Source organism: Montipora foliosa, chromosome 4 (genome assembly GCF_036669935.1).
Source record: "Montipora foliosa isolate CH-2021 chromosome 4, ASM3666993v2, whole genome shotgun sequence".
Lineage (NCBI taxonomy): Eukaryota > Metazoa > Cnidaria > Anthozoa > Scleractinia > Acroporidae > Montipora > Montipora foliosa.
The window spans coordinates 5,075,031-5,095,169 of record NC_090872.1 but is presented as its reverse complement, the minus strand read 5'-3'; the positions used below and the strand labels follow the sequence as shown (position 1 = coordinate 5,095,169).

General features: G+C 40.3%; 1 protein-coding gene across 1 annotated transcript in view; it reads right to left on the bottom strand.

Moving 5' to 3' along the window:
- LOC137999583 (uncharacterized) overlaps window positions 1-19,962 on the bottom strand; it is a 24,961-nt gene extending 4,999 nt beyond the window's left edge. The window contains exons 1-2 of the mRNA XM_068845399.1: window positions 19,825-19,962; window positions 1-1,684 (exon numbers count right to left, since the gene is read on the bottom strand). The exon at window positions 1-1,684 is cut by the window's left edge and continues 686 nt beyond it. Of these exons, the coding sequence (XP_068701500.1) occupies window positions 1-1,595 (1,595 nt within the window). The 5' untranslated portion in view covers window positions 1,596-1,684; window positions 19,825-19,962. The remainder of the gene's footprint in view (window positions 1,685-19,824) is intronic.
- Between the last annotated feature and the right edge of the window lie 177 nt (window positions 19,963-20,139).

The following is a 20,139-nucleotide window of genomic DNA, read 5'->3' as shown; positions in this document are numbered from 1 at the left end:
TTTTCCGCTCTCGTCTTGACATTGATTTTCCCTGTTTCTACATTTCTCTTATTGGATTCGAAATTTTGCCATTTTTTCTCAACATCAACTCCTGCGTGTTTCGCGTCCGACTGAGTGACATTTTCAATGCTTGTTTCTGCATCTTTAGTTCCTGTGTTCAGGTTTTTCGTTTTAAGGCTCACACCAATTTTCAAATCTTTATCGTTGGCATTAGGTTTCTGATCGTTGAGTTTTGCCTCGAAGTATCTTGCTTTGCTCTTCACGCTACTTGCTTCGTTTGATTCGGTCTCTCCCAAATTTCTCCTTTCAGGTGTTATCTCTAATGTTTTGGTGTCCTCGCTTGCACCAACAGCGCGGTGAACCTTTGTTGGGACATCGGGAAATCGAGGTCTTACACCTTTGCAGTCTATCGTGCATGCATTCTCCATATCGGTAAACCGTGGAGACTTCTTATGTTGTACTTCTGGCCGACTAGTTTGGACACTTGACGCTTCAATTTTGTTATCTCTCGTGTCTGTCACAGCGCTTTCTATATTTGCGGTCGCTTTTCTTGCCTCGGTTTTAAGGTGTACTGCATCTTCTTCCAACTTCTCTTTCTTGTCAAGAGGCACACTTTTCAAGTTGACGTCATTCGTGTCTGATCCGCTGTCTTCGGGATTCTTTGACGCCTCTACACTTGTCTGTACGATGTTTACACCTTTTTCGTCAGATCGTATACCAGTTGCTCCTTCGTTCGAATAGTGTACGTTTGTGTTGGTTTCGTTCACTATATTTTCGATGTTTTTATTGTTCAAATCTGATCTTCTCTCATTCAGTTTTCTTTCTACATAACTTCTCACTCCTTTAACGCCTGACCCGATATCTCCCATAACTTTCTTCATGTTTGCTTCTCCAGGTTTCACGTTTTCGTAATCGGTTGGCCTCATCTGCCCAAACCTGATGGCTGATCCTTTTTCTCTTGTTAACTCGTTTACAAGCCGCTGAAATCTTTCCGAGGGGAAGTCACGCGTCGTTAAGTTTTCAATATCAACCAAACTAGCTACGCTGTTGCCTTGATGAAGAGCTTTAAATGCTTCCTTTGTCCGGTCGAGATAGACGTCAAACTTCAACTTGGGTATCTTTTGCTCGTTGATGTGGTAGCAAAGAGCGTTTCTCAGTAAGCGGAGCTGATCCAAAGCTAAGACAAACGTTTCAGATTCAGGGCGAAAATCTCCTCCGATACGCGCATGAAATGCTCCTGGCGATGGTTCACATTTCACATACAACTGCTTCATCGTTCGATGACCTCCATTCCCATCTGGCTTTCCAAACATTTTAGCAAAGAGAGTAGCCTCAAAAAGAGCCGTAGAATTCCACTCCGTGAAGGAATTTTCTGTCGGTACATTTGTCTTCCCACCTTCCCCCTCAAGGAACAAGTTCCGAACCTCATCGGAATCATTCCATGGGCGTTGTCTAATTTTGTTCCACATTTGCTCAAATACTTGACGAAGGACATGTGGAAATAAGCCAATCACAACACTGCAGAACTTGATAAAGTTTAACTTGTCTGTCTCGAGCTCTGACTGATCCCGCGGAGGAATTGGGGCCATTTTCATTCACAGGACAATATTATTTTATGATATCGACCACTCTGACCGGTTTTAGTGCTATCCTGATTGCTTGAATCCTTTTGCGATGATGGGACCTGCAAAAATGAAGAAAAACATTCAACTATTTAGAAGAAAAAAAAGCACGCATTGGAGAGATCATCGCGATTACTGATTGAAACGGGAAATGGGAGCTTGTTGCGTGTCGTAGAAGCTTTGTTTCTTTCTTCGTAAAGTGACGTTTCTCGACATCTGCAGATCTGAAGCTAACAAGCCAGATGTAAGTTAAAAATCAAACACGTTTTTTACAAATATTTTTGGCAAAATGCCAATTTCAACATGACTTTTGCAAAACAAAGAATTGCAAAAGTAAATTTCCTTGACAATTGTGAAGGATGAAATTTGTTCGCGTAAACGGACGACAAGGAAAATGTGGCAAAGAATATTAATGAGATTAGTTCCCGGTATCACGCATGTGGTCATTGCTGTCAAAATAAACAAAATGGCAGCTGAAACCAAAGCAAGATTCGACGAGCTGGGGACTGCAACATTTTTTTATGTACTCGCTGAATAACAACTTGTTATTCATCAAGGAAAAACGGGGCTTTACTAACGTACAACCTGACTCCACTCGAGCATGCCAGGATCTTAAATTCGTTTCTTTCAAAATTAATTTTGCACTCCTTTTGTCATTGATCAACACTTTCAAAAATGGTTCTACTGATAACATTTCCGTACTCTCCGACGTGCGTGTAAGAGTTTGGTAGTTTCTCCTGGCTGTGAATCAGTCGTCAGGGAAACCAAGATGACATGCTTCAACATGCTAGTACTGTTCATGATCATAACACAAGATACTCTAGTGAAAGAAACCTTCGTAAATCTAAAAATAAATAAAGGGGGTAGTTTCTAAAGACTGCGGTGGTGCGTCAGTGGGGAAGTAGTACACAAAAACTTGATTTTATCAACGGAGTTGATAATGTAAATTGACCACCGTACGGGGATTCTAAAAGCTCAGGGGCACCCAACGAGAATATAGTTCAAAACTACTGAAACATAGCGTTGTTAAACGTATTTTAGTATTTAAACGGTAGATATAGGCATATTTTTATCCCCTAAAAATTTTTCATCTGTCCGGATTCCCTGGCTGAAAGTCTTGTGTTCTGAAAATTATAGGGATCAAAACTTATTTTTTCGAAAATTTCAGTCAGAGAAAAGGCTCCCGAAATTCTAGGTGACCTTTTTAGGGTAAAATTCCGTTAAAAATGGGCAATTATACCATGTTTTAGATGTTCGAAAATCCTAGGACAGGATGGCAAGCAAGGAATTTTACTACAAATGTTCCGAAAATTCTAGATCTCAAATCGTTATCCGAACAGATATTTTCCGAAAATTGACGTTGAGTGCCCCTGAAAGCTGACGTTTCGAGTGTTAGTCCTTCGTCAGAGCGAATCGAGGTATTATGGGTTGTGTGTAGTTTTTATAGTGGAGTAGGATCTACGCTATTGGTGGTAACATGGCAACGTGAAAAATAGGAATACATGAGTTAAATGAAAAGCGTTCGTTAACACCGTGGGGATTAAGGGTGCCGATTTGGAAGATGTAAATTTATTGCATAACGTACAGGTTATGCAATAAATGACATTCGTGAAAATAGGAATACATGAGTTAAATGAAAAGTGTTCGTTAATACCGATCTGGAAGATGAGTTTTTGTTCCAGATTCTTGCGGCTGTCCGTCGTACCTTGATGTAGGGAAAGGCCGCAGATAGCCATGTGTTGTTTGGAGTGGTTAAGGAGATTAGAATGACGAGCGACTGGCTTAGATGCATCCTTGTCATTTTTCTCAACATCGCGAAGGTGTTCGCGGAATCGGTGGCCTAGTCGTCTACCTGTCTCGCCAATGTATAATTTATTGCATAACGTACAGGTTATGCAATAAATGACATTTGCGGAGGTACACGCGAAACGATCGTGAGCGCGCGCATTTGAAATTGCCAGGTTGTTGGTTAGCTTTGAGTGCGCTTCTAACTAAAAAGTTGCCAATGTTTTTGTCGCGTTTGAATGAAATAAGTGGAGGTTGCGAAAAGATTCTACTAGTCTCGGGATCATTTTGGAGTAATTTAAAGTTATTAAGAATGATACTTTTGACTACGTGATTATGAGGATGAAAAGTCATTCTTAATAAGTTTAAATTACTCCAAAATGATCCTGAGACTGGTAGAATCTTTTCTCAACCTCTACTTATTTCATTCAAACACGACAAAAAACGTGGACAACTTTTTAGTTAGAAGCGCACTCAAGACTAGCCAGCAACCTGGCACTTTCAAATGCGCACGCTCACGATGCGAAACTTGTCCTTTCACTCTTAACACTAGCAAAATATCGGGACCTAAGCGATCTGTTAAGATCACCGATCGTTTTGCGTGTACCTCCGCAAATGTCATTTATTGCATAACCTGTACGTTATGCAATAAATTTACATCTTCCAAATCGGCACCCTTAATCCCCACGGTGTTAACGAACGCTTTTCATTTAACTCATGTATTCTTATTTTTCACGTTGCCATGTTACCACCAATAGCGCAGCTCCTACTCCCCTATCAAAACTACACACAATCCATAATTCCTCGATTCGCTCTGACGAAGGGCTAACGCTCGAAACGTCAGCTTACAGAATCCTTGTACGGTGGTCAATTTACATTATCAATGCCGTTGATAAAACCAAGTCTTCGTAAATCTAAAGTACGGACCAATATTGGAAAGCAATCTCTCTCCTTTACGGCAACTGATACATGGAAAGATCTCCCATTTTTTTAAAAGACTAGATTAAGTGTTACTATCAAAACAATAAAAGAATCCACCTCATTTAAAAGGTATACACAATCCATTTTTTTTCTCTTTATTCTTTTCCTTTTTGTGGTTGTGCACTGTAAGTGCACTATACACATGTCACTGGGTTGTAAGAGTGTCCGTGGTGCCAATAGGCCCCCAGCGCGTGCATAAATCACGAAAATAAACAGGTTTGTTGGAAGCGTGCTTGAGTTTCAACAAAATGAGCCCCAAAATAGGCAAGAATTTGTGACGCTAATGAAATAATACAGCAGCTGCTATTTCCAAAACGATGTAATTACGTGGTGATAAATAACCTCGTCTAGGAGAGTAAATTTTTGACTTTGCAGAAACAATGGTCAACTTCAAGAGCTGGGCGATTGTGATCTTTGTGTTGAATTCGCACATTTCATGTCAAACTTTATAACACTTGAAAGACAAAAAAAGAAAAATAACCAAACTAACAAAAACAAAAACCTGGTGTCTTGCCATCATTTTGCACGTTGGCCCACAGATGTATCCTTTGTTTCGTTAGTAAACACGCCAGGTAACTTGCTCATGGCGCCCGCTGAATTCGATGTCACTTTATTTTGCGATTTACTAGTGTAGCCAAAAGTACAATAGAAAAATTGAACGTAGCAAAAATCTCCTTCATGGTAACTTTTTATATTCGCGGTTTGTTTTCATGTCACAAATTTTGTTGCTGATGGCAAAATATTTTATTCTCGATCGACACTACCTGAAAACGTCCTTCTGCTCTTCTTAAAAACTGTGTGTCAATATTTATTTACTTTTGCATCAATATTTGCTTTGCATAAAGCAGGCTAACAAAATCTGTGCCTTGCTTAGTTTGCATTTTTGAGCTCTTAAATAGGATTTTCGGTCTAGTTTCTGGCTCAAAGTGTATAATTTGAGGTCTCCCATCCCGATACTAACCCCGCCGGACAGGGAAAGCTGTTTGACGCTCAGAGTGCTCGAATAACCGTGTGCTGAAAAAGAAGTTGTAAGGGAACTTGAAAATGATTAACATGTCAGCCTCGAAGCCAATGTTTCTCGATTCCCTTTTATTCAACCTCGTCCCCACCCTGGCTTTGGGTGGGAATTTCCCGTCCCACCCAAAGCCAGGGAAAAGAGCCCTGGGGACGAGGTTACCTTTTATTCTTCAATCTTTCTGGGTTTAGTATTCGACTAGTAACCACATGTCTTCTCAGGGGGCTATCCACCTTAGGCATCTACCATGGCACTATAATGATTTATGACACCAAAACAATATCGTGTACTATTGGGGCTACATATTACGCAAAGGCAACTTGAATCACCTGGAAGACAAAACGCAGCTCAGTTGACAATATGAAATAAAGCGCTGTGTTACTGCACTACCACATCTACGCAATGCGTGCCTATTTTTTGCCTTTTATTCACCCTGGGCCCGGTTGTTCAAAAGCCGATTAACGCTAATCCCGGATTAAAAATTAAAAATTAAAAACCAAGGAGTTTATTTCTCTATTCCCAAATGCTGTTCAACGCTGATATTCGGCAAAACTTTACATTAGAAGAAGTCAATCCTGAACAACAGAAATAAGCAAAAGAAACTTTCGCCAAAAAGTTGAAAACATGAAACAAAAGTTTACACTAATCCTGGATTAAGTTAATCCGCTCTCGAACAACCTGGCTGTCTAATTAGAACTCTAAATGTGTTATGGAGACCTAACAGGACAACCAATAAGTAATCTTAGCTTCCCAGCTCGCATTTTACTATTAATTGAATTCTTATGTTATTATTTCAGTAAAAATCAAACTATGATGTAACGTAATTATCTCAATTTATAATGAGATAAATAAAGATTTTGACTTTGATTTTGACCAAAACTGAGATTGATTCACCCTTGATAAAAACAGCAAAGTCCCAAGAACGTGACATCAAGGGTTGGTTTTGGTCTTTCAGTAACTCAGGTAATCACATGATTTCGAGTGCAATTTGGAATAAATCAGCTCTAGAATATTTTAGTAAATTTTCAGTAGAGTGAATGCAATTTGTAATCTTTGAAAAAAATTACGAGTGCTTATTTATTCTAAATAGACCTTTTTGCAGATACGGCGGCCATTTTGATTTCTATTGTTTCGAAAGACATAATGGATGCTCAGGGGGCAAATTAATATGTATTTGCCCCCTGGGCATCCCATAATAGCTATTCGAAACAATAGAAGTCAAAATGGCCGCCGTATCCGGTAAAAAGGTCTATTGTCGAGTTAATAGTTTATTGAAAACACATTTTCGCATTTAAAAATGAATTACAATGTGTATTTACAATTTAAAAATTATATAAAATTTAAAAATTACATAAAAATGTAGATTCTAAATATTGTTATTAAAAGAAATAATTGCATTAGGAAAAAAGCTTCTTTTCAGCAGCTCCGTTCTACACTTATATATGGTTCTGTGAGTATTATTCCTCATCGTACGTCCATGTGCGCTCACCCTCGTCATTGTCAGATGCTTTGAGAGAGGGCCCTTCCCGTCAATTTTCCTTAAAGTTCTAATGCAAAGACCATTGCGGTGAACGTCCAACCTTGGGCATTCAGCAAGTTCACATGCCCTGCTATAGGTTTGTTTGGGAAAGATAATACTAAAAGCTCGTATCTGGACTCTTTCGAGCTGTTCAGACAGATAGGAAGGAAGAGCACAATACCACACTACGCAGCTATATTCCAAAATAGAGCATATCAAAGACACATAAATTGAGACAAGGTCAGCTGCTGGGACACCACCCCGACGTAAAACACATAGGATATGTAAGCGTTTCGATGTCTTAGAAACTACTGATGCGATATGTTCGTTCCACTTTAAGTCATTCTGAATAATAAGCCCCAGGACGTTATGTGAGGTTACCACTTCTAACGGTTGATCATCAATTGTTAAGGGGGATAACTGGGGTTTTTCCTTGAAGAAACACAAACGCGACTCTTTGCATTTCTTAGTGTTAAGACGCATCCAGTTGTCAGAGGCCCAGCTGTTTATATAGTCAAGTGTAGACTGGGAAGATGATAAGCTACCCCGTACTAAGGTTCTCTGACAACGAGACATCATCTACGTACTTCCACATTCCGAAATTAGGTGACATGGCCCTCCCCAAATCATTGACCATTATGAGGAACAAAATCGGGCCTAGTTTGGTCCCTTGGGGGATCCCTGCTTTGACAGGGAGCCATTCCGAAAATGTCTGATTTAACTTAACGCGTTGTTTTCTATCAGACAGAAAGTTAATGATCCAAGGGATCAGACAAAGTCGAACGTTAAAGTTAATAAGCTTTTGGACAAGGATGTTATAACCAATACGGTCAAAAGCTTTTGAAAAGTCCAAAAAGCAGACTCGGAGATGTTCATTAGGACTGTCTAGCTGTAAAAGTAAATTATGGACCATATCTAACAGACAGTAAGATGTGGATGTTCCTTTCAAGCAGCCAAACTGCATAGGGTCAATTTTATCCCCGACATCATCAATCAACCATGAAACCACAAAGTCTTCTAAAACCTTTGAAAGGCAGGGTGTGAGTGAGATTGGTCTTATATCACTCTCACATGTGGGCTTTGTGACTTTAGGGATTGGGATGATATTAGATTCCTTCCACAAGATTTGCATAACCCCAGACGACAAAGATACATTAAAAATAGTAGCAGCTGGGGTTGCTAGTTCAAAAGCAAACGTTTTAAAAATTCTGCTAGGAATATTATTGGGCCCATGGGCCTTATGGGGCTTAATTGAAGTAAGTTTTTTTTACATACTTCATAAGGTTGTACCATGGGCAACGTATCGCCCGTGGGGGGGGGGGGGGGACGCTGGCAGCAAAGACAAATCAAGCGGGGGGATGTCCGAACTTACAGATGTAAAGAAATTATTAAGCACATTGGTTAATTCAGGATCAGATAAGGTCTTACCATCGCGCTCTAATAAGGGGGGTCTGGACTTCTCAGATCTACCCGACATCTTATTAACTATCCCCCACCACTTACGACAGTTATCTTTCTTTAGATATTGAACTTTGGTTTGATAAAAAGATCGTTTGCGTTCAGCGATCGTCTGCTGGACTTTGCTACGGAGGGATTTCCAAAGGGGGGTATTCTGTGAATGGAAAGCCTTTTGGCTTTCTTTGACAAGCATTTTAATTGACGGAGTTATCCATGGTTTATCTGAGTGGTGAAATTTCATAGATATAAACTAGAATTTTTTTTTTTGTTTTGTTATTATTATCATTGAGAAACATTATAAAGGAACTCCACAGGGGTAGAAGCCAAAAATGAGGTTAGTGGCATTCTCAAATAGAGAGTTTAACGCTACCATAGAGCTATTGCTTGTCTTCGTTCCGCGTAGCTCGGACCAGAAAACAAGTGAATCGAGAATGGTCATGAACAATTTTCTAGTTGAAGCCAAGAAGCACTAGTTAGAATATTTACTCATGCGTAAAGGAGAAATTTCTTTCACCTTGAGACCACGTTCGATATGAAAGCTTCAAAAGGATAATGAACTAGTTATACGAGGAAAAACTAGTTAAGAAGCAATTGCAGAAGCTCAAGAGAAACGCAATTAATAAGGTAATAGATTGTGAGGGAAGTGCCGCCTGGAAGGCACAATTGGAAAATGGCGCCAGTCTGCTGGTACGCCGTGAAGCGAGAGGTCGTGTGTTCGATATCAAAGTCCTGAGAGTTTATAAAAGACATATTAAGAGCGACTTGCTGTAAAAGTCACCTACACCTATGCAATATGGAAAAAATCGATTTTCTGAAAATTTGTCAGGAAGAAGGTTTTTACTAACTTGTTTCAAAACTGTAACTTTGAGGTTGTTTGGATTTTTATTTTCTTCTCCAGACGGCCTTTAGTATTTTGTCCCTGAAAGAGCAAAACTCGCCTCTAAAATTACACTTTTTGCGAAGGCTAGCAAGCCAAGATATTGTGCGTAGCTGGGAAAGCTAACCCGTATTATTTAAATATAATGTTTGAGTACTTATTTCGTGTTGTCAGATCCACATGTAATATGAACCTGAATTTTTAACAATTTTTCAAAATTATACGCCAAGGCGATGTCTCATCACTTCCAAATTTAGGTCAACTTTGTGGACCAAAAAGTCAATCTGGTACATGGATTTACCTCTCAAAACTACTTTTCTGGATAAAAGTATCACTTCATCTTACTTTTTATCGCAAATCTAGCTTGGGTAAATAAAACGCAAAAATTTGACAGCGTCTTGTAATCAGACACTTGAGCTTATCGCTTGACATTTTGAACTTTCACGCTGCGATTATCATCTCGAACATCGACCCTGAAGTGTTCGCCTGTGGGTCGTTCTCCGGTAAAATAGTTGTTTTCAGCCTCCAGATATCAGTTGCTGTAATTTAAAGACAGTTTCTAATCGCAAACGAGTCTATTTAGAAAAGGCTTGTTTTGAATAATTAATTAAACATTTGGCGGTTGCCGAGCACAGACAACGCACGCAACAAAATGTCAGTTTATAAATCGTTATCGAGGAAAATGTTTAGGAAAACTAGAAAAAATAAATAGTTGATTAAACACTTGGAGTTATTTCTTACCTTAATGTTCGCTATCTTGATGAGGAAGGATATAAACATTGCTGCGGCTTCAGAGCTTGTTCGAAACACTGTCAGCGGTTGCCCAGCTACAAATAAAATTCCCTCGCTACAGAGAGCGTCCTTGTTTATTTATCCTCATTGTTACTACTTGTTTGGTTGCCTTTTTTTTTTTGTTTTTTTTTTTTGTAATTGATTGTTTTATTACGGTTTTTAATATAAGCTTTATTTCATTTATGCCACTTTCTTTACCCACTCATCTTTGCTTACCGCATGTCAACGAGGTCATTGTCTCGGGATAACAGGTGTGTGCACTTGCTCATATCGAATAGGCCATTACCGAGTTGCTGTTTGTCTCAGTTTCGAAGTGAGACTTGGTGCTCAACTATTGAAATGGCAATGAGTTTGATTTGCATGAGAATAAGCAACTCATTTCCATTTGAATGGTCGAGCACCAGGACTCGCTTTGAAACTGAGGCATGCAGGAACTCGGAACTGCGCTATTTCGCAGAACTGTGCGTGCACGTGCTTTGAATTAACTCTGAGCTGTCTTGTTTTAGCGCGAACAATATTTTCTTGTAAAAAAGCGTTGTATCCTTTGGCCTTTCAAATTAACGTCTGATTTGGATTTTCTTGTACATAACATATATAACCGGAGGATCCTGCGTTTATATTTAAGTTAGAAATTGTAATTTAATGGCTTCGTGTGGTTTTGCCAAGCTTGTCGGAGGATCGTGTGGATCAAGTGCAGACAATCCGGCAAATGTTCAGTGTGTGGTTGTGGGAAGCTGTGCAAAGAGTATCCAGGGTCACCTTCGAAATTTTCGTGTATTCGGAGACTCTGCCTTAGACTGTGAATCGAAGCTCGTGCTTGCTCGAGCAGGTAAGAGAGTACATATCACATGTATTTATCTAGCCAAACGCAAAGTGATTTTGATCTTTGTAAATTTGTGTTATAATCTGCGCCCTAAACCTTCAATGCGAGAACCACGTCGGGCAACACCACGCAATAGGTGACTGTGCATGCTGGCTGTTCTGTACCAGCCAATTGTCATGCATCATGCACGATTCAGTGTCACGTACTAGTGTCACGCATAACTTCATACTATGAAGCTGTCCGAAATGCTATAATATATGCCATAGTATGTAGCTGAAGACGAGTTTGTCTGTCATAATCAGAAATGTTTGATCTCCAAAACGAGAGGAAAAGGAAGAATTTTGATTGCACTCTGCAAAGTAGGGGATCGGGGAAAGGAGGACCTAAAAGCAAAAGTGTCTACATAATTAAACTTTTCAAGCCTTAAGGTTGCTAACATTTTGTAGATACAGCAGGTCATGGTTCAGTTTGTAGTTTCAGTGTTTCATGTTCATCTTACAGGGGTGTTTGATATCGACAACTCGCATCTTCAACTGACTATTTGTCCAAGACATCGTGACTCTTTCGGTGTTAGATGGCGATCTAATAAAACAAACTGTACTGCTCCGATTTCATGGTGTTCACACCCAACTAAGCCTGTGAGAGGAGAACGCGGTATTACGCTCTCGCAGTCCAGGCAGCTATTCCACTCCTCTGGTGTGTTACTTCCTGTGGCGTCGCGTAAGTTATAAAATATAATTTTTTATTATTATTACTATTATTATTATTATTATTATTATTGTCACGAGCCACATATGAGCGCCAACCCTACTGGGCGCGTCACTAAAGACCCCTGGGGCACTTTTCTCAGAAAACTAAGTAAGTGACCCGGGAAACTTCTTCTTGTGAGGAATTGTTTCGACAAAGAGACAGGTCTGTTGACAAACCAAATTAAGTTTGCTTGTGGGCTGAGTCAGCAGAACGGGAACTTGAAAGAATCTTTTTGACATAACGTTCTTGGAAAATCAAATCTGGGTCTTTGAGAAACGTTTCCCTGAGCTTATAGTTAAGGAAGTATGTTTGAAAAGGCTTTCTCGAAGTAAGCCACTCATTTAGTTACAAAATCCTCCCACGGGCTTAAATCGATTGAAAAGACGGCTAGGTTTTTTGTTGGAGGAATTAGGTTCGGCTGTAAAGGTTGTAAAGATTCTACCCACCAACTAAAAAAACTCAATCGGAGGTATTTTTATGTGCAGAAATATGCAGGCAATGCCGAGGGAAGCTTGATGGGGAAATTTTGGAAGCACCAGTGCCAACTGAAGAAACGGTAGCATCAGCAGCTTTCGTCACAGCCGACCCTGGATTGTGTAAGGAATCCCGCGACGGAAATCAACAAACGGTGGCATCAGCAGCTTCCGGATTAAGCGAAAAACCCCAAGAAGGAAATATTAAAGAGGTAAGACTTACTTGCTGTTTATTTCGTGGAGTTTAAAAAGTATTAAAACCATAAGAAGAGGCAAAAGTTCATGACAAAAATTTAACAAAACTAGAAATTTCGTAAACACTATGGACAGGTTAAGTAAAATCACGCTCTTGCAATTTGGAGCAATTTTTAACATACTGTTGCAAAATCCGATACAAACTGTGTACGCTCTCAGTGTATTGCTAAAACGTCAGTATTTTTTTTTTTTTACATTCACAGAACGTTTCAAATGATATAGACATGGAAAACCTGGCCGACGCAGTGCTGCAACTTCATCTTCAAGAACCAGACACCTATCAGTCAAGTTCACCGAAATCGGATTCACCAACCAGTAGCAGCACTGACTTATCTGATAACACTCCTTCAGAAAATGATAGCAAAGTACATCGACGAAAAAAACTCAACGAATTTCTCCGTTGCTGCAACGCACCTACAATAGGGCCATCCAAAAAGAGATGGGCTGAGACAAGTGTTCGCACCAAAAAGGGTCACATAGCAAAAGCAAAGAACCTGGTGGTGGCCGGACTTGAAGTTATAGCACCGGGAGACGCAGGCCATCTTTGGGAAGCACTTAGAAATTCAGGCACTGTGGAGAAAGAATTTGGAATTGCAGAGGAGTCACCTGAACAGCAGAAATACCTCAACGCCCTGGCTGAGACTTACCGGCACGCATCTTGTTGGGAAACGCGGCGGCAAGTACTGTCTATAATGGCAGATCTGATATCCTTTAAGCGTATCCAGCATTATATACCTGGTTTGACTGAGTACCGCTTCAAAATGGCGAGGCATCATGCGCTGCAGTATGGGCGTGGTGCGGAGGTTTCAATGTTGAAAAGCCCCCGGTTGCGCATTGAGCTCACCCAACTTGACCATTTTTTAGACTACGTCACAAGTCCACATGTTACTCAGGACCTTCCTTTTGGACAGCGCCATCTTCGCCTCTCTTCCGGTCAAGGTCTGGAAACTCCTAATGTCATACGCACTATGATACCGAGCAGACTAGTGCGGCAGTATCAGGTATATTGCAAAGAGACGGAGTTTAAGCCCTTCGGAGCTGCTACAATGTTACGCATCCTCTCTGCCTGCTCTGCGACAGTAAGGAAGTCCCTTCAAGGACTTGACTATACGGCTGCAGCAGGTGCAAAGGGCTTTGATGACTTGAGCACCCTGATAGAGCGGTTGGAGGAGATGGGTCTGTCAAAAGAAGCTGCAAAAAGCTGGGAAAGATCACTGAAAGAAAGTAAACAGTATCTAAAATCAGATTTTAAGGTAAAACACTGTCGTTTAGTAAAGGCAATTCTGTCATACAAAAAGATATTTACGCATCGTCAGTAGGTACATATGCTGTATACAAGTCACAATTACAATCATCCAGTAGAAAGAAAATGCGATGAATCAACAACTTCAACTTTTAGTTGAATATTAACTAAATATTGAAATATTGAGACTTACCGCCTTCTTTGTATACAAAAACGTGACCCTCTTTATGCAGCTTTTCCAGGGAAGGAAGAAATAGCATCATTCAAAGTGAAGTTTATGAAAAGTACGTAACCATTTCTTTTCCAGGTTCATGTTTCGGAGAGCACTGCTGTTGCTGATCATTGCAGCACTTATGCGCTGAGTGATATCACCGATAGCCAACTGCAAAGCCCATGCCAACATGTACATGACCGGAGTTGCTCACAGTGTGAAGGTCTCCGAAGCGTCTTGCGGAACATTGAAGGGTATTTGTTGAACGAGGCCCGTATGCCAGAGGAGGAATTAGAAGACCAGTTATACACGTTCAAACAATCAGAGGAGGCTATTACGTCTTGGAAAGCACACCAACTTCGCAGTGTTCGGCAAGATCAAGCGAGAATTGACTGCTTGAATTTGCTTGACGACGCTTCGGTTCTCATAACCCAAGACTGGGCGATGAAATTTTTACCCGCGAAGTATCGCGAATCTCAGTCCGACTGGTTCGGAAAACGGGGGGTTTCGTAGCATTTAAGCGTTGTGGCGCGAAAAGTAGACGGAAGGCTGCAAAGCCAGACATTCGTACATATCATCGAGAACTGTTTACAAGATACATCTGCAGTTGTACGCATCTTAGAGCATACTTTGCGCACCCTTAAATTCGAGCACCCAGAGATTACATCTGCCTTTCTCCGCCAGGACAATGCTGGGTGTTATCACAACTCAGTGTTGCTGGCAACATGTAACGCAATGAAGACCAAAACCGGTGTCAGAGTCCGCCGGGTCGACTTCAGCGACCCACAAGGCGGAAAAGGAGCTTGCGACAGGAGAGCTGCCTCAATAAAGGCTCACGTCAGACGTCACATTAACGAGGGTCACGATGTGCAGAATGCCAAAGACTTCAGAGACGCTATGTTGTCTAACGGAGGTCTAAATGGCGTACGGGTTGTCCTAGTTAACGCAAGCACTGAAGGAAAGAATGTTCTCCCTCACGTTAAGTTAGCGGGAGTAAGTTCCCTCAACAACTTCCAGTACAGCGAGCAAGGTATTACCGTCTGGAGGGCGTTTCAGGTGGGACAAGGCAAACTAATTAACCAAAGCCAAATTGAAGGTACGTATTGCATTCATGTTTCACATAAGCAATGCAGTCTATACAACTGATTTTATTATTGCTGTCAAATTTCTGGAAAGTGGAACTGTTGGCTGCTGTTTGTCGTAAAATACAGCGGAATATAATTAGTTTTCAGGGGTTTGTAAGCTGTAATTAGCACAACTTCTTTCCCAGGGTCTTGCAATTTTCAAGTTAAGTGGCTATCGAGTAAAATACCCTCGTAACGTCTGCTTGTGTAACGTCATGATCACCTTATTCAAAACCCACATTAACGGTGGAGATATATGAAGAGGAACGATTGTATTTGCATATATCAAATAAACAGCCACACCTCAAACCCTTTCTCAGAATTTGGGTACATATTTGGGGTTTCCTGTGGTTCGCTAAGGTTGTATGACTTGCCTATACAATGGCTGTCTTCTGTTTGTGGCCTTTTGAAAACTACTCAAATGACCATTACAAAGGAATTATCATACATGGCATGTAACAGCCAAAACAAAAAGGCAGAAAAAGGTTTCTACGTGCTACGCGCATCAATTGGGAAGTCAAATGAGTAAATAGCAAAGCATTTTCGTCATATGATCAAATGAATCATTTTGCGTGGACTATATTGCGACGAATGCTCTATTAAATCAACAGTCAGACCTTTACAATGATTAGGGTTCTGTTTCTTCCAGTTCCAAATTACTTGCAAAATTGTTCCTTCGAGGGAAGATTCTCCCATGGAGACTTTGTTAGTGTGTCACAAGAAAGGTCAAGAAAAGTGCAAGTGGACGATGAGCAGCCAGCAACAGAGAGTGATAAGTTCTCAAGTGAACTCCTTACCTGCCCAAATGAAGGATGTGTCAAAATGTACCAGAGGCATTCCAGTTTGGAAAAGCACCTATTGTTTGGTCAGTGCAAGATGGTGCCTGAGAGATGCACTCTGTTGGACGTGGCTAAAAAGAAATACCACGCCCTTTTAGTCGAAGGCTCGAGTGAAGCAGTCTCGGCAGCCCTTGAACAAGAAGACGTCTCAGTAAGCGCTAACAATTTACCCGAGGGGTGGGCCTTGAGGACTATCAAAAAGTTTAATCGATTCAGTGATACCCAGAAGAAATATTTGGAGGAAAAATTTAATCTTGGCCAGGCAACAGGCCAAAAACAGGATCCCATTAATGTAGCCCGAGACATGAGATTTGCCAAGAAGATGGATGGCTCGAAGCTGTTCAAGAGAGACGAGTATCTCACCACGCAGCAAGTGCAGTCTTTTTTTTCTAGAATGGCGGCAAAATGTCGTTATGATCAAGGTGAACTTTCAGCGCCAGATATCATGGCGGCAGAAGAGCAGCAGCAAATGGATGTCACACGACAAGCCATACTTCAAGAAGTTCAGTTGCGGCATCCAATTGTATATGACAACCTAGACATTTGCGCCTTGTACAAAGAAAAGAGACTCAAGCAGCTCAGCATTGCTATGCTTCGTATTGTATGCAACTACTTTGACATAACAACGGAAGGTTTTAATAACAAACGAAAGGCAGAATACATAGATGCTCTAAGTGGACTTGTTTTAGCTTGCGATTGCAATGAGTAAGAAAAAATAGGAAATATGTATACCATATGCATAACGTTTCGATCTGTCAGTAGCCAGGGAACATCTCACTAGCTAGTGGAGTATAGGGCGAAATAAAAATTCGCAAGTAAAGCGATCTGAACCTGGCTGAGCCGAGAGAATGACATCTAATGAGAAAGGGCCTCCTCATTTCTAGCCTGGGGGAGCACCCGTAAAACCGGGCAGTGGGAGGGATTGCGCCGATGGAAGCTCAGGACGGGACGTTGGTTTTCGCCTCCCCTACATCTCGCTTCCCGTTTACACCTGCAACGCAGGCTCATAAATTATTTTCGCCCTTTACCTCAATTAACCTACTTTTCAGAGAGTAAGGTAAGGCTCATAATTTACTCACTTTTAGTACGACAAACAAGTCGGTCACAAAAGTCTCGACAGCGTAGACAAGTAAGAGTGTTTGCAAATGTAAAATAACAGAGCGTGTTGTCTTAATTGTTTTAGATTCATCATGTAAAATGAGACAGAAATACCTTAGTAGGTGTGTTAATAGGTATTTTTCACTTTAAGAGCAGAACTTAAACAGTCGAACAGGGGCGTGGGTGGGGGAATTTAAAAGAATTTACCAAAGGAACTGAAACTATTAAAGCATATAATTACTTTTTTAGTACGATAACTTCTGTCCGCAATCGAAATATTCTAGAATCTTGATTACCAGTTCTACTACAATTAATATTAATAAAGCAATAGCAATGAGCTCTGAGTAGGACAGAACCATGTGTTAATGCTACATCCAGAAATAATAAATATCTCACCCATGTGTATTATTATTATTATTATTATTATTATTATTATTATTATTATTAGAATTCCGAACGAAACTGACCAAACTATTAGCTTGGGTTGCCTGTGTCAACTGGTTAATATGTAACCTGGCAACAGTCCTGAGTGCTTCACTCACGAGACGCAAAGTAGCTCAAAGAGTCAGCAGAAAGGCGAAATTGAGGTAAGAAATAACTCCGAGTATTTATTCAACTATTTATTCTAATATAGTCTCTAAAGATTTTTCTTGAAAACGATTTATAAACTAACATTTTGTTGCGTGCTGCATGGTCTGTGCTCGCCAACCGTCAAATATTTAATTAATTATTCAAAACACCCCTTTTCTAAATAGACTCGTTTGCGGCTAGAAACTGTCTTTAAATTACAGCAACAGATATCTGGAGGCTGAAAACAACTATTTTACCGGAGAACGACCCACAGGCGAACACTTCAGGGTCGATGTTCGAGATGATAATCGCGGCGTGAAAGTTCAAAATGTCAAGCGATAAGCTCAAGTGTCTGATTACAAGACGCTGTCAAATTTTTGCGTTTTATTTACCCAAGCTAGATTTGCGATAAAAAGTAAGATGAAGTGATACTTTTATCCAGAAAAATAGTTTTGAGAGGTAAATCCATGTACCAGATTGACTTTTTGGTCCACAAATTTGACCTAACTTTGGAAGTGATGAGACATAGCCTTGGCGTATAATTTTGAAAAATTGTTAAAAATTCAGGTTCATATTACATGTGGATCTGACAACACGAAATAAGTACTCAAACATTATATTTAAATAATACGGGTTAGCTTTCCCAGCTACGCACAATATCTTGGCTTGCTAGCCTTCGCAAAAAGTGTAATTTAGAGGCGAGTTTTGCTCTTTCAGGGACAAAATACTAAAGGCCGTCTGGAGAAGAAAATAAAAATCCAAACAACCTCAAAGTTACAGTTTTGAAACAAGTTAGTAAAAACCTTCTTCCTGACAAATTTTCAGAAAATTGATTTTTTCTATCTTGCATAGGTATAGATGACCTTTACAGCAAGTCGCTCTTAAGGAGCTCTTCGATTTGTGATCGAGTGTGAAAAAGTTTTAATCGACTGTTTTCTTTTCTTCTTGGGGTATGGGGTGAGATTTTTTCAGAGCGTTTTGCGATGTTTATCTTTGATCCGGTTGAATAGCGTGAGAACTTTCACAACTTTCCCTTTGCAAGAGTATAGTGAGTGATTCGTTTGGAGAGTACACATCAGGTGTTGAACTTACCGTGCTCAAATGGTGCTTTGAAGACTAAGTACCGGTCACTGAGCTAAAGGGGAATGGCGGTATCAAGAATCTAGTGGAAAGCGAAAGACGTAGAATACTTTCGCCTCAATTCCGTACACAGCCTTGCAGACGTCTTGGCGGACGGAATAAAATAAAAATCTCTTCGTCCAGATCAATGCTAGTTAGCTGACAATGAGATGACCACGAAGAACACAAGATTCAAACCTTCACGGTAAATCTTCAAACGACAAGAAAAGCTAAATGAACTCACTCTTTGTCAGCGACTTAAATCATCAGTCTCGAAGGGATGAAGGGCCTGCCTCTCTCGCAGTACACTTTTCAGCCCCAACGGCAACAAAAAAGCAAATGAATCAATAATTACAAGTCCGTTCTAAGACAGGTCTGGTGATGTTTAATTTTAATAGTCAGCTTCTTTTTTTATTGTTTATGATAAATAGTTACGTGTATTTCGCTAAAACTGAAAGTAAAGCAATGATCATATCACCACGTCTAAATAAAATTCTTCAGAGATGATCTTGGCAATAATATATTCAGGGGATAATTAAAGGCTTAGGAAACGAAATCATCGAGTAATTTCCGGGTTGAAGCAAACTTTAGCTAGCGCCTGGGACATAGAATGAACAAAGGACAATTATTGTTAAACAAGTTAAGAAACGTTAAAAGTTTGTTCTCGCGTTTGCGACTGGTCGCTAACTGAACGATGCAAAAAAACGTTTTTTACGTGTGACCTCAGCAGGATTAGCCACGGGAAACAAAAATCGTACTGCACAAACATGATATAGATATAACATAACATGAGAATTTTATTCCATAAAGCTCATTTGTACAAATCTATACGCTTTATTTTCACATGTGAAAAAGGCCTATACAGCCAATCAGAATGGCGTACAGCTATTTCACATGTGGAAGTATAACCAATCAACGATAGCGTAAAGGCGTTTCCATGCCAATCACTCGTGCATCTCGTGCAAATCGTGCAAATCGTACTTTGTTATTGAATTAAATTAAATTTGCATTTGGTTCTATTGTTAGTGAGTTTTTGTTTCTAATTCGCGTTCAGAAAACTATTTTAATGAAAATTCTCATGTTATGTGTAATAAACAGTTTACGACATAGAAAGTGCTTTGTACGGGGTTTTATTCACTCGTTGTTTGTGTCAAAAACCCTCACTCGCTCGTTCCTCGCTCGTTCGGGTTTTTGACACAAACAACTCGTGCATAAAACCCCGTACGCCGCACTTTCTATGACGTAAACTATATTTAAACGCTATACTCACCGCGTTGAATAAGCAATTCGCGCCCTCCCCGTTGCTCTATGGGAACGTTTAACCAGCGCCCGTCAACTGAGAATCTGGAGACAACTCGCGTCTTTGGACGCTGTGGGTTCATTTGAGGGAGGTCTTTCACTAACGCGGGTGTACCTTCGTTCCACCTCGCCGCGTGGGTTGTAGGGATGGCTGGGAACTAGTCAGGAACTTTGTTTAATTCAACAGGAAACGCCAAATCAAAATAAACGAACAATAACAATAGAAATGCCATTCTGCGAATGCTTAGCAAACCACACGGCAAAAATGTTTATCATGACTTCGTAG